General features: G+C 44.8%; 1 protein-coding gene across 13 annotated transcripts in view; it reads left to right on the top strand.

The window, feature by feature from the left end:
* Nucleotides 1-22964, top strand: part of LOC143955556 (uncharacterized) — a 161137-nt gene extending 138173 nt beyond the window's left edge. For 8 of the 13 annotated variants that reach the window (XM_077465622.1, XM_077465618.1, XM_077465623.1 and 5 more), the window contains 6 exons: nt 4974-5071; nt 5186-5335; nt 5447-5502; nt 18423-18519; nt 18637-18781; nt 20509-22964. In XM_077465622.1, coding sequence (XP_077321748.1) covers nt 4974-5071; nt 5186-5335; nt 5447-5502; nt 18423-18519; nt 18637-18781; nt 20509-22256 — 2294 coding nt within the window. In that variant the 3' untranslated portion in view covers nt 22257-22964. Of the gene's footprint in view, nt 1-1197; nt 4539-4751; nt 5072-5185; nt 5336-5446; nt 5503-10183; nt 11019-18163; nt 18253-18369; nt 18520-18636; nt 18782-20508 lie in introns of those variants that run through there. The other 5 variants (XM_077465628.1, XM_077465626.1, XM_077465627.1 and 2 more) reach the window with 5 other exon arrangements.
* Nucleotides 22965-23375: the final 411 nt, after the last annotated feature.

Here is a 23375-nt window from a genome sequence, read left to right on the forward strand (position 1 = left end):
GGCCTCACAGGTGTTTGGAACTTCTGAAAAGCAGAAAGAGGAGCATCTAGTTCAGGAGACTTAGTGGCGGTGGTGGACGGTGACAGAAGTTCTGTTGGAGGGGTGACTTCGTGCCTTTGGTCTTCCCTTCTCAGTGGTTAGGACCCTTACTCAGGGCTCACTGCAGAATGGAGCTTCCCAGGGACTGGATCTGGACCACGAATATGTGAGGCCTCACAGGTGTTTGGTGGAACTTCTGCAAAGCAGAAGGAGGAGCAGTTGGTTCAGGAGACTTGGTGGCTGTGGTATATGGAAGAAAAAAAGTTGAGATTTGTAGTCCATAGGCAGACTTCTGGACACAGTATAGTCCCCTTCAATCCCCTGTGCAATGAAAACCTTCACTGGTGATAAAAAATGCCTGCTTACCAAATGTACTGGACCTAAAAAAGGGCAGTAACACTTGTGGCTGATTACTCCGCCAGGGCCTTTAGGTTTCAATTCGGCTAAAGATCTGTGATCCTGCAGGCGATCTCTCTTACTCCTGTTAGGATGTTCCAATCAAAAATAGTAAGAAAACTCCACATCATGTAAATCCAATGATCTATTGGTTTAAAAACATCTCCCATACATGTAGAAATGAGAAAACACCAGCCGGTAAAAAAACATGCAACGAGCACCCGCACTTCCGGGACTCGTAAGTAGCGATGATGTCAGCACTTCGTTTTACCATACGCGTTTCGGCAGAGATTGACGTTGTCCTGGGGGACTGGCAACGTACTGCGTCAACGCCTTATACACATAAGATCAAAACCAAGCCTCGTTCTGATACTAGAGGACTCAGTTAAACATCAAGCCTCATTTTAACATCAATAGGCTCAGTTGGACATCAAGTCCAATGAGATTAAGCTGAACACCAATGGTATTTCTTACAAAATAGCAATTCCCCAACTTTACACTCTGCGGCCCCCCCACTCCAAAGCACCTTGTCCCCATGTTGATGAGGACAAGGCCTCTTCCCGACAACCCTGGCCATTGGTTGTCAGGGTCTGCGGTCGGGGGCTTATCGGAATCCGGGAGCCCCCTTTAATAAGGGGGCCCCCAGATCCCAGCCCCCCACCCTATGTGAATGAGTATGGGGTACATCGTACCCCTACCCATTCACCTGGGGGAAAAAAGTGTAAATTAAAAAACACACAACACAAGTTTTTAAAATAGTTTATTAGTCAGCTCCAGGGGTCTTCTTCCGACTTCGGGGGTCTTCTCGCCGGGCTCCTCCGCTATCTTCTGCTCTTTTGCTAGCAGAGGAGCCAGGCTTTCTCCTTCGTCATTGTTGTCGTCCGGGGGTCTTCTTCCAACTTCGGGGTCTTCTTCCGACTTTGGGGGTCCTTCTTCCAGCTTTTTCACAAGCGTTAGCCCGGTCTTCTCGTTCGTCGCCGCCGCCTTCTTCTTCTTTCTTCTCCTCTTCTGATGTTGACAGAACGCTCTCTCCGGCTGTAACGCCGGGGACACGTTGTGCAGCAAAGTTTTTTCGGCGTAGGGGTTCCCCTTTAAATCCATACCAAGCGACGGGGCTAGCAAGGTGTTAATCTCACCGATGGAGGTGGCGACATTGACTTCCTTCGCTAGTCCCGTCGTACCCGAAGTCACGTTCAAAATTAACTCCGTGTGTGGGCAAGTCCATTCATTGGAAAAGTCCGGCACACTAGCACACAGATGAGCGGATTGTCTGCCGGAAAGCCGAGTACAGCGGACTTTGAAAGAAGGCTTGACTCAAAATTGTCTACCGGACTCAGGTTTGGGAAGAAAAAGTCCACCGGAGCCCACACAGGGTTGAATTGTAGTCCGCTGGATAGTCCGATCGTGTGTGGCAGTGCAGAACGGAGCTTCCCAGGGACTGGGTCTGGGCTACAAATATGTGTTTGGTGGAACTTCTGCCAATTCAGGAGACTTATGCCGCGTACACACGATCAAACGATCGAGTCCGCCGGACAATCCGCCCCTGTGTGGGCTTTTTTACCCAAAAGTCCGGCGGACTTAGAAAGTAGTTTTGCACCAATACGGCCATGTGTGTGCTAGTCCTCCGTACTTTTGAAATTAACTGACTTCCCGCACGGAGAAAAGTCCGTTCATTTTAAGCGCGGCTCCAGGCAGCATCCTCTGGGACTGTGACATCATAATGGGCGGGGACATCACCCCACGATGTCCCTATATAAGTCGCCGCACACCGCGTCCCTGTCATTGTGGCCAGAGACAGCGACGAGTCAACAGCTCAAGAAAAGAACAGAAGGCGGCGAAGACAGCGGCAATAGAAGACCGGGCCACCGCTTGTAAAAGAGCTGGAAGAAGGCGCGGAGGCCTGGCAAGAAGAACCGAAGAGGGGGACAAGGCCCCCGAAGTCGGAAGAAGACCCCTGGGCGGCGACGAAGAAGAAAGCTGGGCTCCTCCACTAGTAAAAGTGCTAGCAGAAGATAGTGGAGGAGTCCGGCGAGAAGTCCCCCAAGACGGAAGAAGACCCTCGGAGCTGTGCAATAAATTATTTTTAACCCTTGTGTGTTGTGTTTTATTTACATTTTTTTTCACAGATGAATGGGTAGGGGTACATTGTACCCCATACTCATTCACATAGGGTGGGGGGCCTGGATCCAGGGGCCCCCTTATTAAATGGGGGCTCCCGGATTCCGATAATCCCCCGCCCGCAGATCCTGACATCCAACTGCCAGGGTTGTTGGGAAGAGGCCCTTGTCCTCATCAACACGGGGACAAGGTGCTTTGGGGTGCGGGGGGCGGCGCAGCCCCCCTTCCCCCAAGCACCCCCCCATGTTGAGGGCACACGACCTGGTACGGCTCGGGGGGGGGGGCGCTCGCTCGTCCCCATCCCCTTTCCTGACCGGCCAGGTAGCGTGCTCGGATAAGGGACTGATATGGACCTAGGGGGGACCCCCATGCCGTTTTTTCAGCTTAGGGCTTCCCCTTTAAGTCCATACAAGGTGACGGGGCCAGCGACGTGTCAATCTCGCCACCAAAGGCGGCGACATTGACTTCCTTCACTAGTCCAGTCTATCTGGAGCCGTGTTCAAAATGAACGGACTTTCCTCCGTGTGTGGGCAAGTCCGTTCATTTCAAAAGTATGGCGGATATGTCTACCGGACCTAGTCCGCTGCAAAAGTCCTGTGTGTGGGCAGGTCCGCTCGTTCAGACAGTCCGGCAGTTTGTCCGCCAGACTAAGTCCGCCGGATAGTCTGATCATGTGTACCGCGGCATTAGTGGCAGTGGTGGCCAATAATTTATAGTATTATAATTATATATTAATATATTTAAAACAGATGTAAAATTTAATAAAACCACAAAACTATCTCTCAGCTTTTGCTACACCATGTTGTAATATATAGTTAGTCTAGCTGAAAAAAAGACACAAGTCCATCTAGTTCAACCAATAAAAGGGGCAAAGGCAAAAAAACTCCAGCAAAGAATGATACAATTTGCTCCAGCAGGGGGGAAAATCCTTCCTGATCCCCCGAGAGGCAATCAGATATTCCCTGGATCCATCTTTACCTATAAATGTTATTATCGAATTATATCATGTACATTTAGGAAAGGATCCAGACCTTTTTTTAAAGCAATCTACTGAGCTGGCCAGAACCACCTCTGGAGGAAGTCTATTCCATTTTGCACAGCTCTTACTGTGAAGAAATCTTTCTGTATTTGGAGATGAAATCTCTATTCCTCCAGACGTAAAGAGTGCCCCCCTTGTCCTCTGTGATGACCTTAAACTGAATAACTCAACACCAAGTTCACTATATGGACCCCTTATGTATTTTTCCATGGAGATCATATTCTTCCCTTAATCTCCTTTTATCAAGAGAGAATACATTCGTTCACTCTAAGCACGGACCATGCGTCCTGACGCCACCGCTCTCTCCACCCAACGCATTTCCCCTCAGGAGGCATCAACTGGGATTGGAGATGAGCGCACAACGTCACATCCAAAATGTTTATAGCGGAACTGTTAATGGTTTGTAGAGGAACCCTTTATTGAGGAAACGGACCACTTCCACGTGTCTGTATTTCAACCTAACCACCCAAGTCAACTGAAATGGATATTCAACTTCATATAAACCTTTAATACGATCAAAAGATCATCTTATTGGAAGACTAACTGACTGCGGAAAGAGAAAATCCAGAAACGTTTTTAAAAATCCCCCCCCCCCCAAAAAAAAATGCTAGAGCATAATAAAAATGAAACAGCTATATCAAAATTTATAGAGAAAAGTATCTGGTGGCTGAACATAAAACACATTTTCTGAAGGATGGAACATAATAGAGGAATGGGCCACAAAGCAGCGGGCAAAATGATGAAGCCTAACGAAGACTGCAGTATTTATCTTCAGCACAAGGTGGTGATGTCACTTGGAACAAACAGGAAGTGATGTAAGCTGCAGACAGGAAGTGATGTAGACTACAGACAGGAAGTGCTTTTTTTTAGCATAACCAGGAAGTTCCTGGTAAAACAGTGGGAAGGAAGTTGAGAAGAGACATTGCTGGAACTGGCCGTAGAGGAGGTAATAAGATATTATTTTATATTTACACCCAGTAACCCCCCCCCCCCATCATGTCCGTCCTCTTCCTCCATAGTCACTGTGATGCCTGCTATGCATTATAGTAAGGTCACAGTCTGCATATATAGAGCAATTTATCCAACTGTCCATCCAGAGCCTCTGGTTTATAGAGCAGATACATCCTAATTATATCTCTTGATTTTTATGAGTTGTCAGGAGGTCGCTGTCTATTTCTCCATGGAGGAGTGGGAGTATTTAGAAGGACACAAGGATCTCTACAAGGACGTCATGATGGACAATCAGCCGCCCCTCACATCACCGGGTAAGAGGAGACTTTATTGTAAAGGAGAGAGCAGTACGGAGGCTCCACCTAGATCCCCCATCATCTGATAAACACATAGAAACAATGTATTCAGTCAGTGTGTGTGTTTCCTACAGATGGATCCAGTAATGGGAACCCACCAGAGAGATGTCCCCGTCCTCTGTATTCCCGGGATTCCACACAGGAAGGTCACACCATCCCCCACCATCATCAGGTAGGTGGGACTGAACATGTAGACCTAAAAACATATTTGTGGTATGGGGTAACATTCCTATATGTCATCTCTTGCTCCTTTTTACGAATGTATTTTTTCATCTTTGGTGTTTAGGGTGAAAAACTAAAAGGCATTAAAGTTGAGGTTAAAGAGGAAGAAGAAGAGAGGTTGGTGAGTGGAGATCAGCAGTCTATGGAGGAGGGTTGTCCTCTGTATTCCCAGAATTCTACACGGGAAGATCACCACTATACAGAGAATGATCAGGTAGATGGGACTGGGCGAAAATAATTCTACAAGAGGACATTCTTCTATGTCATCTCTTATTATTGGCAGCAGTGTTTCCAGATGTTATATTTTATCATCTCTGGAATTTAGAATGAAGAACGGAAAGACATCAAAGTTGAGCATAAAGAGGAAGAAGAAGAAGAGAGGTTGGTGAGTGGAGATCAGCAGTCTATGGAGGAGGGGGAGATGATTATGGAAAGTAAACAGGAGGAATCTTCTCTACATATGGACACAAGTAAGTCATAAACACTAAATGCAGAACGTTCACATTCTACTTATCTAAGCATAAGGCATGTAGTTACATGGATTGAGATATACCATATGTCTACTGAGTAAAAAAAATCCAAAGTGGCAATTGATCCAGGGGGAGGACAGAAAAGCCACATAAAGTGTGTCCATAATTCATTAAGTTAAAAAAGTTCCTTCTTTGTTCCAAAAGGCAGATAATTCCCCAAATCAACATTCTACAATGGCTCTTAGAAACTATAGAAGCTTTTCCAGTCTGCTAGTTCTCGTGGAAGACTATGAAAGGTCCATCTCCATTCCTCAATATAACGTCATGGTCCCAACAAACATGGTGGAGATCCTGTACACCATATGAAAGGTCCATCTCCATTCCTCAATATAACGTCATGTTCCCAACAAATGAGGAGGAGATACTGTACACCATATGAAAGGTCCATCTCCATTCCTCAATATAACGTCATGTTCCCAACAAATGAGGAGGAGATACTGTACACCATATGAAAGGTCCATCTCCATTCCTCAATATAACGTCATGTTCCCAACAAATGAGGAGGAGATACTGTACATCATATGAAAGGTCCATCTCCATTCCTCAATATAATGTCATGTTCCCAACAAATGAGGAGGAGATACTGTACATCATATGAAAGGTCCATCTCCATTCCTCAATATAATGTCATGTTCCCAACAAATGAGGAGGAGATACTGTACACCATATGAAAGGTCCATCTCCATTCCTCAATATAACGTCATGTTCCCAACAAATGAGGAGGAGATACTGTACATCATATGAAAGGTCCATCTCCATTCCTCAATATAATGTCATGTTCCCAACAAATGAGGAGGAGATACTGTACATCATATGAAAGGTCCATCTCCATCCCTCAATATAATGTCATGTTCCCAACAAATGAGGAGGAGATACTGTACATCATATGAAAGGTCCATCTCCATTCCTCAATATAATGTCATATTCCCAACAAATGAGGAGGAGATACTGTACACCATATGAAAGGTCCATCTCCATTCCTCAATATAATGTCATGTTCCCAACAAATGAGGAGGAGATACTGTACATCATATGAAAGGTCCATCTCCATCCCTCAATATAATGTCATGTTCCCAACAAATGAGGAGGAGATACTGTACACCAGGGTTTCCCTGACCTTTTGAAAAGCTAGGGCCACTTAAACGATTTGGTAACCAGTGGCGGGCCACAATGAGCGGAAAGCGGTTGATGACAGGTCTGTGTCCACTCTGCACATGCTGAGCAGACACAGACACAGCCCACTCTACTCGATGGGCTCCTCTGAGCCACCCAGAAGGAAGGGGACACCCCCTGTTTTTTTGGGGAGGATTGGAGGTAGGTGGGTGTTAACAGACCAATTACATCTACTGCTTCATAGAGGTGAATGGAGCGTCGGACAAATTGTGTGAAAGGGGCCTAAGTCTGCCTTCACACTGATGCACTGCAGTTTACCCACACCGTGGGTGCAGTACAGTACACTTGCGACTTTCCTGCGGGTTTGCTGCACTTTGCCATAGACTTCTATCACATCCTGCAGGTGCGTTGCACTTTCTGAAACCCGCAGGTAATAACAGAAGTTTATGGCTCAGTGCAGGTAACCCGACCAGTTTGAAAATCAGCCCAGATATGCCCATGTATACACTGTGATTTAAGTAATAAACTTAAGTTTAACCGGTTCCCGACCGGCGCATGCCGATGTACGTCGGTAGAATGGCACGGGCAGGCATATTGGCGTACAGGTACGTCCAATCTTTAACGTCGCCCTGCCATCGCGAGGGCGCCGTCGGTGGCACGCATACTCGATCGCCGCGGGCATACCCGCGATCATCTCACGGGGCGGCGGAACGGAGAAATTTCATTGTAAACAGCATTTCCCTGTTCTGCCTAGCAGCTAGTGACGCTGATCTCTGCTCCATGTAATTGGAGCAGAGATCAGTGTTCACTAAATGAAAGCCCAGCCCCCCACAGTTAGTAACACACCCCTAGGAACACTTAACCCCTACACTGCCACCCACTGGTTAACCCCTTCACTGCCAGTGTCATTTACACAGGAATCACTGCATTTATATAGCACTGATCGCTGTATAAATGACAATGGTCCCAAAAATGTCCGATGTGTCCGCCATAATGTCGCAGTCACAATAAAAATCGCTGATCGCTGCCACTACTAGTAAAAAAAAAATATAAATAAAAATGCCATAAAACTATCCCCTATTTTGTTAGCGCTATAACTTTTGCGCAAACCAATCAATCGCTTAATGCGTTTTTTTGGGGTTTTTTACCAACAAATATGTAGAAGAATACGTATCGGCCTACACTGAGGGGAAAAAAATGTTTTTTTTTTATATATTTTTGGGGGATATTTATTATAACAAAAAGTAAAAAATAATGCGCTTTTTTTCAAAATTGTCGCTCTATTTTTGTTTATAGCGCAAAAAATAAAAACCGCAGAGGTGATCAAATACCACCAAAGGAAAGCTCTATTTGTGGGGAAAAAAAGGACATCAATTTTATTTGGGAGCCACATCGCACGACCGCGCAATTATCAGTTAAACTGACGCAGTGCCGAATCCCACAAAGTGGTCTGGTCTTTGACCAGCAAAATGGTCCGGGGCTGAAGTGGTTAATAACGTCTTCCATTCAGGTATCGCCGACTGTTGCTGTCCCAGGTAAAGTGTATTTGGTATCACTCTGCCTGTGATGGGAGCCAGTGTTATACAGGAAGCATTAGCTTATGAGTCTCTGCTCCGCGGCCACTTGCTTCCTCCACCACCAGCTTCATTCACAACAATGATGCTCTGGGTTGGCGGGTCAACGACCCGTGATCTGGGCTTGTCAACCAGCCACCCCAGAGCAGGAGGTCACGGGCCAGATGTAGCCCCCAGGCCACTGGTTTGGCACCCCTGCTGTACAGCATATGAAAGGTCCATCTCCATTCCTCTATATAACGTCATGTTCCCAACAAATGAGGAGGAGATACTGTACACCATATGAAAGGTCCATCTCCATTCCTCAATATAACGTCATGTTCCCAACAAATGAGGAGGAGATACTGTACACCATATGAAAGGTCCATCTCCATTCCTCAATATAACGTCATGTTCCCAACAAATGAGGAGGAGATACTGTACACCATATGAAAGGTCCATCTCCATTCCTCAATATAACGTCATGTTCCCAACAAATGAGGAGGAGATACTGTACACCATATGAAAGGTCCATCTCCATTCCTCAATATAACGTCATGTTCCCAACAAATGAGGAGGAGATACAGTACACCATATGAAAGGTCCATCTCCATTCCTCAATATAATGTCATGTTCCCAACAAATGAGGAGGAGATACTGTACACCATATGAAAGGTCCATCTCCATTCCTCAATATAACGTCATGTTCCCAACAAATGAGGAGGAGATACTGTACATCATATGAAAGGTCCATCTCCATTCCTCAATATAACGTCATGTTCCCAACAAATGAGGAGGAGATACTGTACATCATATGAAAGGTCCATCTCCATTCCTCAATATAATGTCATGTTCCCAACAAATGAGGAGGAGATACTGTACACCATATGAAAGGTCCATCTCCATTCCTCAATATAATGTCATGTTCCCAACAAATGAGGAGGAGATACTGTACACCATATGAAAGGTCCATCTCCATTCCTCAATATAATGTCATGTTCCCAACAAATGAGGAGGAGATACTGTACACCATATGAAAGGTCCATCTCCATTCCTCAATATAACGTCATGTTCCCAACAAATGAGGAGGAGATACTGTACACCATATGAAAGGTCCATCTCCATTCCTCAATATAACGTCATGTTCCCAACAAATGAGGAGGAGATACTGTACACCATGTAAAGGATTTATCTACAATTCCTTATCTTTATCCAACTGATGTATCGGAGACAATGTAGGACTTGAGGGCTGCATGTGACCCTGTTGTACTTATTGTGAGGCTCTCAAACATGGGCCGCCGTAGTTGGAGTTTTCCTTACCTAGATGATTACTCCGGCAATCGAACTGCCATTTGTTGGTTAAATTGTATTTATTTATTTTTTCCCCATTTTCTTTTCACCCTTGTAGTCAGTTTTCTCTCTCTGACCATCATGCCCATTGTATACATATGACTTCTGAATACAAGATGTATGAGAACAGATATGACTTATATTAAATATTGCTTTCCAGCAGATGGACGGTGTTCCTGGAATATAAATACATCGGAGGGACATCTTATTATATCTCCAGATTGTAAGGCAGAAGATACTGAAATTTCCCAATATTCTCCGAAAGTGAACACTGATTGGTTGGCAAGATCCACAGATCCTTCTAATCCTAAGGAATCTTCTGAGAAATCCCATACTATGACTTCAGATGTCCATCCAAGTTCTCACAGCTCTACAGATCCATCCAATCCCCAGATATCTTCTTTAAGCCATGAGAGGGTTCACACAGGAGAGCGTTCATTGTCATGTTCAGAGTGTGGGAAATCTTTCACTGAAAACAAAAACCTTCGCAGGCACCAGAAAATTCACACAGGTGAGCGTCCCTATCCATGTTCAGAGTGCGGGAAATGTTTCACTGAGAAACAACAACTTATTGTACACCAGAGAATTCACACAGGTGAGCGTCCATTTTCATGTCCAGATTGCAAGAAAAATTTCATTCGGAAAGCAGCTCTGGTTTCCCATCAAAGAATTCACACTGGTGAGCGTCCTTTCTCTTGTTCAGAGTGCGGGAAATGTTTTGTTAAAAAAGAAACCCTTATTATCCACCAGAGAACTCATACAGGTGAGCGTCCTTTCTCTTGCTCAGAGTGCGGGAAAAGTTTCCTTAAAAAAGAAGCACTTTTTATACATCAGAGAATACACACGGGCGAACGTCCTTATTCATGTTCAGAGTGCGGGAAATCTTTTTCTCAGGAAGGAGTCCTTGTTAAACACCAGAGAATTCACACGGGCGAGCGTCCTTTTTCATGTTCAGAGTGCGGGAAAAGTTTCATTCGGAAAGCAGCCCTGGTTTCCCATGAAAAAATTCATACAGGGGTGCGTCCTTTCTCTTGTTCAGAGTGCGGGAAATGTTTCATTCGAAAAGAAACCCTAATTATCCACCAGAGAACTCACACAGGTGAGCGTCCTTTCTCTTGCTCAGAGTGTGGGAAAAGTTTCCTTACAAAAGAAGCACGTTTTATACATCAGAGAATACACACGGGCGAACGTCCTTATTCATGCTCAGAGTGTGGGAGATGTTTCATTGAAAAAAAAGACCTTCGTAGACATCTGAGAATTCACACGGGTGAGCGTCCTTTTTCATGTTCAGAGTGTGGGAAAAGTTTCTCTCGTAAAGGACAACTTGTTGTACACCAGAGAATTCACACGGGTGAGCGTCCTTATTCATGTTCACAGTGCAGAAAATTTTTCAAGCATAAAGGAAACCTTCTGAAACACCAGAAAAGACACACCGCAGAGCGGCCTCATTGCATTCAGAGTGTGGGAAATGGATTACACATAAAATATGTCGGAGACATCAGAGAGAACCCACTTGCTGATTCTTATGACAAATGTACGATGGCTTTTCCAGGTGGAACTGTTGAGTCCATAGAACATCTGGAGGACAAGAAATTGTTGCTTAGAGGGGCACATCCCGGCAGAAGTGATATTTAATTTCTAGGTGGAGTTTGATGGACCGAGTCTTCTATCTTGTGAGGGGACGCCTTGGCACCCCTCTTCGGTTCTTCCGCCAAACGGGGCCTCCTGCCCTCCAAACCGTTCCAGCAGACCGGGACCTCATACCAGCCCCTTTTTACCCCAAACATTGTACAAAGACAAGATGTTGAGGTAGACCCTATCAGGGCTGGGCTCAGCCCTTCCTTCTCAGAGCTGGTCGCTCAGCTGTTGGCTAATTGCCAGCTCCTATCTCTCCACAGCTTCTCAGCTGTTGATGACATCCTGTTCGTCAGTCCTGCCTATTTAAGCTGTCCAGTCCAGCGGATCTCTGCCTTCTCCTTGATCAACATCACAGAGCCTATCTCCTGCTATCCTGTTTAAAGACTGGCTTTGCTTACATGCCGTTCGGCTCCAGATCCTGCTTGCTGTTCCACTACATTGATCCCTGACTTCTGGCTTGGCTAACTATCCGATCCAGTTAATGACCTTTGGCTATGTTTTTACTATGTTTGTTCTTTTTACTTTTATTATTAAACAAGTGTGATTTAACTGTACTTCTGTCTCGATCTGATTTCATGGTTTCTAACAGACTCAACGGAATGATTATTTATTGAACAGAAATAGGGGTTTTTATACACTTCAAAAGTAGGGCAATCACCACATGAACAATAAAACCAAATATTACCCAAAACATCACATAGTTTCATAGTGAGTAAGGTTGAATAAAGACACCAGTCCATCCATTTCAACCTGAGTGAGTGTCTACAATTGTCCCTATCCCTGTACATTGCACACTCACATTGGTCCCTACCCTCAAGGAGCCCACAATCCAAGGTCCTCATTCATATACTAGGGCCAATTTTGGACAGAAGCCAATTAACCTACAGGCATGTCTTTGGATTGTGGGAGGAAACCGGGGTACCCGGAGGAAACCCACGCAAGCACAGGGAGAACATGAAAACTCCAGGCAGGTAATGTCGAGGTTGGGATTTGAACCAGCGACTCCCTCTTACTGCTAGGTGTGCCGCCCAAGTGGTTGGATAACGAGCTAATGTTGACACAAGGGCTAAACCCATCATAAAAACCTCCAAGAGTTAGCCAACAGACAGAAACAATAGGTGACTCAATTAAAAATGGAAATTCACACCTAGACAATGCTTTGATTAATCAAGGATCCCAGACTGCCCAGGAACAGTATTCAAGAAGACCCAGGGCTGTCCAAATCTCATTAACCAGCTTTCTTTTTGCCGTCAATTAGAGCATTGGAAGGGGGACTCCGTATATGCACTTCTGCACTTTTTTGTTCCCTGGTTGGCTCTGCCCTGCTGCCGCTGTGTCACCACCTCAGCTCCCGGGTGGATGATTTTCTCATCCCCTGGTGCCTCTCATCATCAGCAGTTTTTTTAACAGAAAAGTTTTTATTGAACAAAACAGTATCACAATTAGACATGGGCGCCGTCAATAAATTAGTTTCGTCCTGTTCCGTTACGGTTCGTATTAAAATTAATTCGTACTTCGTATTTCGTGTCCGAAATTCAATTTCAATTCGTACGAAATACGAATTGTCGTTAGGTTCGTTAACTTGTACGAACGTTCGTTACGATGAATTGAAAGGCAAAAATATACCTCAATATGACGGTCGATGCTGATGGAAGTTTGGTTTTTATCCGGAAGAATTTCCTATCCGAAATACGAATTTTCGTTAGATGAGGGGCTCCCATCATCCCTGTGCTGTGCTGACTTCCTCCTGGGTATTCGTAAACAAAAGTTCGTATTTCGTACAAAATTCAGACACATGGCAATTCGTATTTCGGATCTTACTTAGTTACAGTATCTGTTTGAAATATCCATATTTGGCAAACTACAGAACCATACAAAATATTACTTCTACCATTTCCCAACCAGTGTTGATTTCCAATCAAGTTCCCATCTAGCTCTGACCCATTACATCTCTAGGGTACTCAATTCCTCTCACCTGAGGGGGGGGAGCTGCCAGCATTTCGGCCCATGCATTAGAAAGATTCCCTTTGACATGGTCTGGTGTCACTCGGCGGGAAGGGGGGGGAGACCCCCTTGCGGAAAGGGGGGGGATCCCTCATTTGGTCCCCCACCTCTCCAGTTCCTCACCCACTCGCGTCCACCCATGCCCCCCACACCTTATCAAATTTAGCTTGACATTGCCTGTTCTCGTAGGTGAGCTTGTACAGAGGGAGTACCAACTTAACCGGCTTTTGACAGGATTTCAGTGTGGGAGGTTCGGCTGACTTCCAGTGGATCATTATCTCCCTCCTGGCATAAAATAGCGAGAAAGTAAAGCAGAGTTTAGCATACCTGCCCCCCTCAACCTCTCCCAAGTAGCTCAGCAGGAGCACCATTGGTTCCCTTGGTACCAGAGTCCCCTGCAGTTTACTCAGTTTCCCTGCTATGTGTTCCCAATAGGTTTGGATTTTAGGGCAAGCCCATACCATATGCCAGAATGTGCCCACTTCTGTTTTGCATCTGGGGCATGAAGGGTCTAAGTTCGGATATATGTTGGCCATTCTATGTGGGGTGTAGTACGCTCTGTGAATAAACTTCAGCTGTATAAATCTGTCCTTGGCCGCTATCATAGATGGGATAAAGGTTGATATGCAGTCCTTCCATTTGTCTACCCCAAGGGCTGGGATGTCCTCCCTCCATTTGTCGAATGTGTGTGTGGGTTTGGTGTCATTGGCCACTGTTAGGTACAGATATAGGGTGGAGAGGGGTTTTCCCATTACACTGGAAATGAGAAGGCGCTCGTTGGAGTCAGTATTTCTGGGAACTGAGCTCTCATGGCATGTCTCAGTTTCCAGAACCTAAATTCTGAGGTGTTGGGAAGAGAATAAGTGCGCATCAGTTCCGTGAATGGCATAAGTTTCCCGTCTTTTATAATGTGTTTCAGGGTGGTTATTCCTCACCCAGCCCAAAATGACGGGTCTGGAATATCTCTTAGATGGGGTAGTGTCGGTTTGCCCCATAGTGGAGTATGCTCTGGCCTCCCTCCATACCCTAAGTGTTGTTTTCATAGGTATTGTCAGGTTGTGTGGGGCCTTGGGACCCCTAAATGCAAGTTTGCTCAATGCCGCATAAGACCCCAGTATAGCCGCCTCTAGCCTCACAGCTGGATTTTGTCTGGGCTGGGAGAACACCACCTGACCGTGACCAGGATTGCCGCCCAGTAGTATATGAGGAAGTTGGGCATCGCCAGTCCTCCCGCAGAGAGAGGTAGATACAGTATGCGTTTCGCCAACCTGGGTGGCGTCCCAGCCCACACAAACTAAATCATTATGTCCTCAAGGCACCTAAAAAAGGCCCTGGGGATGTGCGAAGGGGTATTTCTGAAAAGGTATAGGAATTTTGTGAGATATACCATCTTCAAAAGATTCATTCTGCTGACTGGGGTCAGCGGGAGGGTACGCCACGCCACGTATTTTTCTGTCATCTGGGACAGGAGGGACTGGACATTACGTTCTATGAATGAGTCTGTCGTGCCAGCGATTTTAACACCTAAGTATGTGAATTCATCCACCCACAGGAGGGGGCTACCCATGTCCAATCTAGGGACAGAGGGGTGCAGCGGGAACAGAACCGACTTGGCCCAATTTATACGGATGCTCGAGAACCGTCCAAAGTGTTCGAATAGCTCCAGAGCCCTCATCAGTGACCCAGAGGCATCTGCAAGGTAGAGCAGGGTGTCATCCGCATAAAGGGACACCTTCTCCTCTATCACTCCCACTGGTATACCTTTAACCCTTTCCTCTGCCCGCAAGGCTTTGGCCAGGGGCTTTAGCGCCAGCGCAAATAGTCCCGGGGATAGGGGGCACCCTTGGCGCGTGCCCTGATCCAGGGTAAAGCTATCTGAGAGACAGCCATTTGTGCGTATTCTGGCCCTTGGATTAGCATACAGCATCCGCAGCCACTTCATGAATCTAGGGCCAAATCCAAACCTGGAAAGCCAGCAGTTTTGCGTCAATGTTTATCAATGAGATTGGGCCATATGAGGAACACAGAGAGGGGTCTTTCCCAGGCTTCTGAATCACTACCACCACCGCTTCGCCCAGAGAATGTGGGAGTTCCTCTGTCTTGTGTGCCTCCTGTAGAGCGGTGTGTAATCTAGCCACTATTTTCTCAGCGTACTGTTTATAAAATTCCACTGGTATGCCGTCAGGGCCAGGGGTCTTGCCAGATTGGAGTGATTTTAAGGCCTTTAACAGTTCTACCGAGATAGGCATGTCAGGACCGGGATGTCAATAGGGGCCAGTTCGCCCTGTGTGTAAGTCGCCCTGGAGCCTTAAAGGAGGCAGTAGGAGGAGACAAAGCCCTCATTAATTTAGTCGGGGGTATAAAGGGGTGTCCCATTTGGGTCCTGTATATGAGATATACATATCCCCCCCGCTTGCTCCCATGCTAGCCAGGCCAGCAGTTTACCTGACCTTTCACCCTGCTCAAAAATGCGTTGGGACTGGGCTAGCATTTGCTTCTGAGTAAGAGAGGTGCGTACACGCAATACCTCGCCAGTCAGAGCCTGTAGTCTAGTGTAATCCTGAGGGGCTCCAATCCTGATGAATCTTGCCTCTTGTAGCCCCGCCTCCCGTTCTACGTTAGTCAGATGAGCCCTCCTCTCTCTGCGAACCTTGCCTATAATAAGTTGGTATTGACCCCTAGTATAAGCCTTGAAGGCATCCCACACCACCAGTGGGGATACTGAGCCGGGGTTGGTCTCCCAGTACTCCCGGAGAGATCCCTGAAATTGACCATCGACCGCCTTATTCAACACCCAGATCATGAAAAGCCGCCACAATGTGGATTCTGGGGTGGAGGATAAATCCATACTTAGGAGCAGCGGCGCATGATCAGACTCTGGTCCGCCGGATAGTACGTGGCATTAGTGGCAGTGGTGTCCAGTGATGGAGGTTTTGTTGGAGGGGTGACTTCATGCCTTTGGTCTGCCCTTCTCAGTGGTAAGGACCCTTACTCAGGGCCCACTGCAGAACGGAGCTTCCCAGGGAACTGGGTCTGGGCCAAAAAACATGTGAGGCCTTGCAGGTGTTTGGTGGAACTTCTGCCAAACAGGAGAAGCAGTCAGTTCAGGAGACTTAGTGGCAGTGGTGGCCGATGATTTATAGTATTAAATCGCCTAATTTGATTTTAGGCTGAGAAATATATTTATAACAGATGTAAAATTTAATAAAACCACAAAACTATCTCTCAGCTTTTGCTACACCATGTTGAAATACATAGTTAGTCTGGTTGAAAAAAAGACACAAGTCCATCTAGTTCAACCAATAAAAGGGGCAAAGTCAAAAAAATCCAGCAAAGAATGATCCAATTTGCTCCAGCAGGGGAAAAAAATCCTTCCTGATCCCCCGAGAGGCAATCAGATATTCCCTGAATCCATCTTTACCTATAAATGTTATTACCCCATTATATCATGTACATTTAGGAAAGGATCCAGACCTTTTTTTTTAAAGCAATCTACTGAGTGGCCAGAACCACCTCTGGAGGAAATCTATTCCACATTTTGCACAGCTCTTACTGTGAAGAAATCTTTCTGTATTTGAAGATGAAATCTCTATTCCTCCAGACGTAAAGAGTGCCCCCTTGTCCTCTGTGATGACCTTAAACTGAATAACTCAACACCAAGTTCACTATATGGACCCCTTATGTATTTGTCCATGGAGATCATATTCTTCCCTTAATCTCCTCTTATCAAGAGAGAATACATTTATTCACTCTAAGCACGGACCGTGCGTCCTGACGCCACCGCTGTCTCCACCCAACGCATTTCCCTTCAGGAGGCATCAACTGGGATTGGAGATGAGCGCACAACGTCGCATCCAAAATGTTTATAGCGGAACTGGTAATGCTTAGCAGAGGAACCCTTTATTGAAGAAATGGACCACTTCCACGTGTCTGTATTTCAACCTAACCACGCAAGTCAACTGAAATGGATATTCAACTTCATCCAAACCTTTAATACGATCAAAAGATCATCTTATTGGAAGACTGACTGTGGAAAGAGAAAATCCAGAAACGTTTTTAAAAATCCCCCCCCCCCAAAAAACAAAACAAAAAATGCTAGAGCATAACAAAAATTAAACTAATGAATGAACTAATGAAACAAAATTTATAGAGAAAAGTATCTGGTGGCTGAACATAAAACACATTTTCTGATGGATGGAACATAATAGAGGAATGGGCCACAAAGCAGCTGGCAAAATGATGGAGCCTAACGAAGACTGCAGTATTTATCTTTAACACAAGGTGGTGATGTCACTTGGAACAAACAGGAAGTGATGTAGGCTACAGACAGGAAGTGTTATTTTGAGCATAACCAGGAAGTTCCTGGTAAAAGAGTGGGAAGGAAGTTGAGAGGAGACATTGCTAGAACTGGCTGTAGAGGAGGTAATAAGATATTATTTTAAATTTACACCCAGTAACTCCCCCCCGTCATGTCCGTCCTCTTCCTCCATAGTCACTGTGATGTCTGCTATGCATTATATTAAGGGCACATTCTTCATATATAGAGCAATTTATCCAACTTTCCATCCAGAGCCTCTGGTTTATAGACCTGATATATTCTAATTATATCTCCTGATTTTTCTGAGGTGTCAGGATGTCACTGTCTATTTCTCCATGGAGGAGTGGGAGTATTTAGAAGGACACAAGGATCTCTACAAGGACGTCATGATGGACAATCAGCCGCCCCTCACATCACCGGGTAAGAGGAGACTTTATTGTAAAGGAGAGAGCAGTACGGAGGCTCCACCTAGATCCCCCATCATCTGATAAACACATAGAAACAATGTATTCAGTCAGTGTGTGTGTTTCCTACAGATGGATCCAGTAATGGGAACCCACCAGAGAGATGTCCCTGTCCTCTGTATTCCACACAGGAAGGTCACACCATCCCCCACCATCATCAGGTAGGTGGGACTGAGCATGTAGACCTAAAAACATATTTGCGGCATGGGGTAACATTCCTATATGTAATCTCTTGCTCCTTTTTTACAAATGTATTTTTTTTCATCTTTGGGGTTCAGGGTGAAAAACTAAAAGGCATTAAAGTTGAGGTTAAAGAGGAAGAAGAAGAGAGGTTGGTGAGTGGAGATCAGCAGTCTATGGAGGAGGGTTGTCCTCTGTATTCCCAGAATTCTACATCGGAAGATCACCAATATACAGAGAATGATCAGGTAGATGGGACTGGGCGAAAAACTCAAAAATAATTGTATAAGAGGACATTCTTCTGTGTCATCTCTTATTGGCAGCAGTGTTTCCAGATGTTATATTTTATCATCTCTGGAATTTAGAATGAAGAAAGGAAAGACATCAAAGTTGAACATAAAGAGGAAGAAGAAGAAGAGAGGTTGGTGAGTGGAGATCAGCAGTCTATGGAGGAGGGGGAGATGATTATGGAAAGTAAACCAGAGGAATCTTCTCTACATATGGACACAAGTAAGTCATAAACACTAAATGAAGAAAGTTCACATTCTACTTATCTCAGCATAAGGCATGTAGTTGGATTGAAATATATAATTATATAATATGTCCACTGAGTAAAAAAAATCCAAAGTGGCAGTTGATCCAGAGGAGGACAGAAAAGCCACATAAAGTTTGTCCATAATTCATTAAGTTAAAAGAGTTCCTTCTTTGTTCCAAAAGGCAGATAATTCCCCAAATCAACATTCTACAATGATTCTTATAAACTATAGAAGTTCTTCCAGTCTGCTAGAACAAGTTCCTGTGGAAGACTATAAAAGGTCCATCTCCATTCCTCAATATAATGTCATGTTCCCAACAAATGAGGAGGAGATACTGTACACCATATGAAAGGTCCATCTCCATTCCTCAATATAACGTCATGTTCCCAACAAATGAGGAGGAGATACTGTACTCCATATGAAAGGTCCATCTCCATTCCTCAATATAACGTCATGTTCCCAACAAATGAGGAGGAGATACTGTACACCATATGAAAGGTCCATCTCCATTCCTCAATAGAACGTCATGTTCCCAACAAATGAGGAGGAGATACTGTACACCATATGAAAGGTCCATCTCCATTCCTCAATATAACGTCATGTTCCCAACAAATGAGGAGGAGATACTGTACACCATATGAAAGGTCCATCTCCATTCCTCAATATAACGTCATGTTCCCAACAAATGAGGAGATACTGTACACCATATGAAAGGTCCATCTCCATTCCTCAATAGAACGTCATGTTCCCAACAAATGAGGAGGAGATACTGTACACCATATGAAAGGTCCATCTCCATTCCTCAATATAACGTCATGTTCCCAACAAATGAGGAGGAGATACTGTACACCATATGAAAGGTCCATCTCCATTCCTCAATATAACGTCATGTTCCCAACAAATGAGGAGGAGATACTGTACACCATATGAAAGGTCCATCTCCATTCCTCAATATAACGTCATGTTCCCAACAAATGAGGAGGAGATACTGTACATCATATGAAAGGTCCATCTCCATTCCTCAATATAACGTCATGTTCCCAACAAATGAGGAGGAGATACTGTACATCATATGAAAGGTCCATCTCCATTCCTCAATATAACGTCATGTTCCCAACCAATGAGGAGGAGATACTGTACACCATATGAAAGGTCCATCTCCATTCCTCAATATAACGTCATGTTCCTAACAAATGAGGAGGAGATACTGTACACCATATGAAAGGTCCATCTCCATTCCTCAATATAACGTCATGTTCCCAACAAATGAGGAGGAGATACTGTACACCATATGAAAGATCCATCTCCATTCCTCAATATAACGTCATGTTCCCAACAAATGAGGAGGAGATACTGTACACCATGTAAAGGATTTATATACAATTCCTTATCTTTATCCAACTGATATATCAGAGACAATGTAGGACTTGAGGGCTGCATGTGACCCTGTTGTACTTATTGTGAGGCTCTCAAACATGGGCCGCTGTAGTTGGAGTTTTCCTTACCTAGATGATTACTCCGGCAATCAAACTGCCATTTGTTAGTTAAATGATTTAATTATTATTATTTTTTTTTCACATTTTCTTTTCACCCTTGTAGTCAGTTTTCTCTCTCTCACCATCATGCCCATTGTATACATATGACTTCTGAATACAAGATGTATGAGAACAGATATGACTTATATTAAATATTGCTTTCCAGCAGATGGACGGTGTTCCTGGAATATAAATACATCGGAGGGACATCTCATTATATCTCCAGATTGTAAGGCAGAAGATACTGACATTCCACAATATTCTCCGAAAGTGAACACTTACTGGTTGACAAGATCCACAGATCCTTCTAATCCTGAGGAACCTTCTGAGAAATCCCATACTATGACTTCAGATGTCCATCTAAGTTCTCACAGCTCTACAGATCCATCCAATCCCCAGATATCCTCTTTAAGCCATAAGAGGGTTCACACAGGAGAGCGGTCATTGTCATGTTCAGAGTGCGGGAAATCTTTCACTGAAAACAAAAACCTTCGCAGGCACCAGAAAATTCACACTGGTGAGCGTCCCTATCCATGTTCAGAGTGCGGGAAATGTTTCACTCAGAAACAACAACTTATTGTACACCAGAGAATTCACACAGGTGAGCGTCCGTTTTCATGTCCAGATTGCAAGAAAAATTTCGTTCGGAAAGCAGCTCTGGTTTCCCATCAAAGAATTCACACCGGTGAGCGTCCCTTCTCTTGTTCAGAGTGCGGGAAATGTTTTGTTAAAAAAGAAACCCTTATTATCCACCAGAGAACTCATACAGGTGAGCGTCCTTTCTCTTGCTCAGAGTGCGGGAAAAGTTTCCTTAAAAAAGAAGCACTTTTTATACATCAGAGAATACACACGGGCGAACGTCCTTATACATGCTCAGAGTGCGGGAAATGTTTCATTGAAAGAAAAGACCTTCGTAGACATCTGAGAATTCACACGGGTGAGCGTCCTTTTTCATGTTCAGAGTGTGGGAAAAGTTTCACTCGTAAAGGACAACTTGTTGTACACCAGAAAATTCACACGGGTGAGCGTCCTTTCCCTTGCTCAGAGTGTGGGAAATGTTTCCTTAAAAAGGTAAACCTTACTGAACACCTGAGAATTCACACGGGGGAGCGTCCTTTCCCTTGTTCAGAGTGCGGCCAAGGTTTTCTTAAAAAAGAAAAACTTATTAGACACCAGAGAACTCACACTGGCGAGCGTCCTTATTCATGCTCAGAGTGTGGGAAATCTTTTGCTCAGGAAGGAGATCTTGTTGAACATCAAAGAATTCACACAGGTGAGCGTCCTTATTCGTGTTCAGAGTGCGGGAAATCCTTCATTCATAAAAGATACCTTGCTAAACATCAGAGAATTCACACAGGTGAGCGTCCTTATTCATGTTCAGAGTGCGAGAAATCTTTCACCGGTAAAAGGGAACTTCTTAGACACCACCGAAGTCACACAGGTGAACGCCCTTATGCATGTCCAGCATGCGGGAAATCTTTCTCTTATAAAGGAGACCTTGTTAAACACCAGAGAATTCACACAGGTGAGCGTCCCTATTCATGTTCAGAGTGCGGGAAATGTTTCACTATGAAAGGAAACCTTGTGCAACACCGGAGAATTCACACGGGTGAGCGTCCTTACTCATGTTCTGTTTGCGGGAAATCTTTCACTCAGAAAACAATACTTGTTATACACCAGAGAATTCACACGGGAGAAAGTCCCTATTCATGTTCGCAGTGCGAGAAATCTTTCACCACAAAAGCAGACCTTGTTAAACACCAGAGAATTCACACGGGTGAGCGTCCTTATTCATGTTCAGAGTGCGGAAAGTTTTTCAATCATAAAGGAAACCTTCTGAAACACCAGAGAAGACACACCGCAGAGCGGCCTCATTGCATTCAGAGTGCGGGAAATGGATTACACATAAAATAAGTCGGAGACATCAGAGAGAACCCACTTGCTGATTCTTATGATGAATGTACGATGGCTTTTCCAGGTGGAACTGTTGAGTCCACAGAACGTCTGGAGGACAAGAAATTGTTGGTTAGAGGGGCACATCTTGGCAGAAGTGATATTTCATTTCTAGGTGGAGTTTGATGGAGCGAGTCTTCTTCCATCTTGTGACGGGACGCCTTGGCCACCCCTCTTCTGTGCTGCCGCCAAACAGTGCCTCCTGCCCTCCAAACCGTTCCAGCAGACCGGGGCCTCATACCAGCCCCTTTTACCCCAAACATCGTACACAGATAAGATGTTGAGGTAGACCCGGTCAGGGCTGGGCTCAGCCCTTCCTTCTCAGAGCTGGCCGCTCAGCTGTTGGCTAATTGCCAGCTCCTATCTCTCCACAGTTACTCAGCTGTTGATGACATCCTGCTCGTCAGTCCTGCCTATTTAAGTCGTCCAGTCCAGTGGATCTCTGCCTCCGCCTTGGTCAACATCACAGAGCCCATCTCCTGCGATCCTGTTTAAAGACTGGCTTTGCTTACATGCCTTCTGGCTCCAGATCCTGCTTGCTGTTCCACTACATTGATCCCTGACTTCTGGCTTGACTAACTATACGTTCCGGTTAATGAACTTTGGCTATGTTTTTACTACGTTTTGTTCTTTTTACTTTTATTATTAAACAAGTGTGATTTAACTGTACTTCTGTCTCGGTCTGATTTCATGGTTTCTGAGAGACCCAATGGAATGATTATTTATTAAACAGAAATAGGGGTTTTTATACACTTCAAAAGTAGGGCAATCACCACATGAACAATAGAACCAAATATTACCCAAAACATCACACAGTGGTTAGATAAGGAGCTAATGTTGACACAAGGCTAAACCCATCATCAAAATCTCCAAGAGTTAGCCAAATTAGCCAACAGACAGAAACAATAGGTGACTCATTTAACAATGGAAATTCACACCTAGACAATGCTTTGATTAATCGAGGATCCCAGACTGTCCAGCAACAGTATTCAAGAAGACCCAGGGCTGTCCAAATCTCATTAACCAGCTTTCTTTTTGCTGTCAGTGGGTAGGAGGCTTGCCTCTAGTCCTCTCCAAAAG

This window comes from Lithobates pipiens, unplaced genomic scaffold, assembly GCF_037356315.1.
Source record: "Lithobates pipiens isolate NorthernLeopardFrog02 unplaced genomic scaffold, aLitPip1_a1.2 Scaffold_35, whole genome shotgun sequence".
In the NCBI taxonomy this organism is placed as follows: domain Eukaryota; kingdom Metazoa; phylum Chordata; class Amphibia; order Anura; family Ranidae; genus Lithobates; species Lithobates pipiens.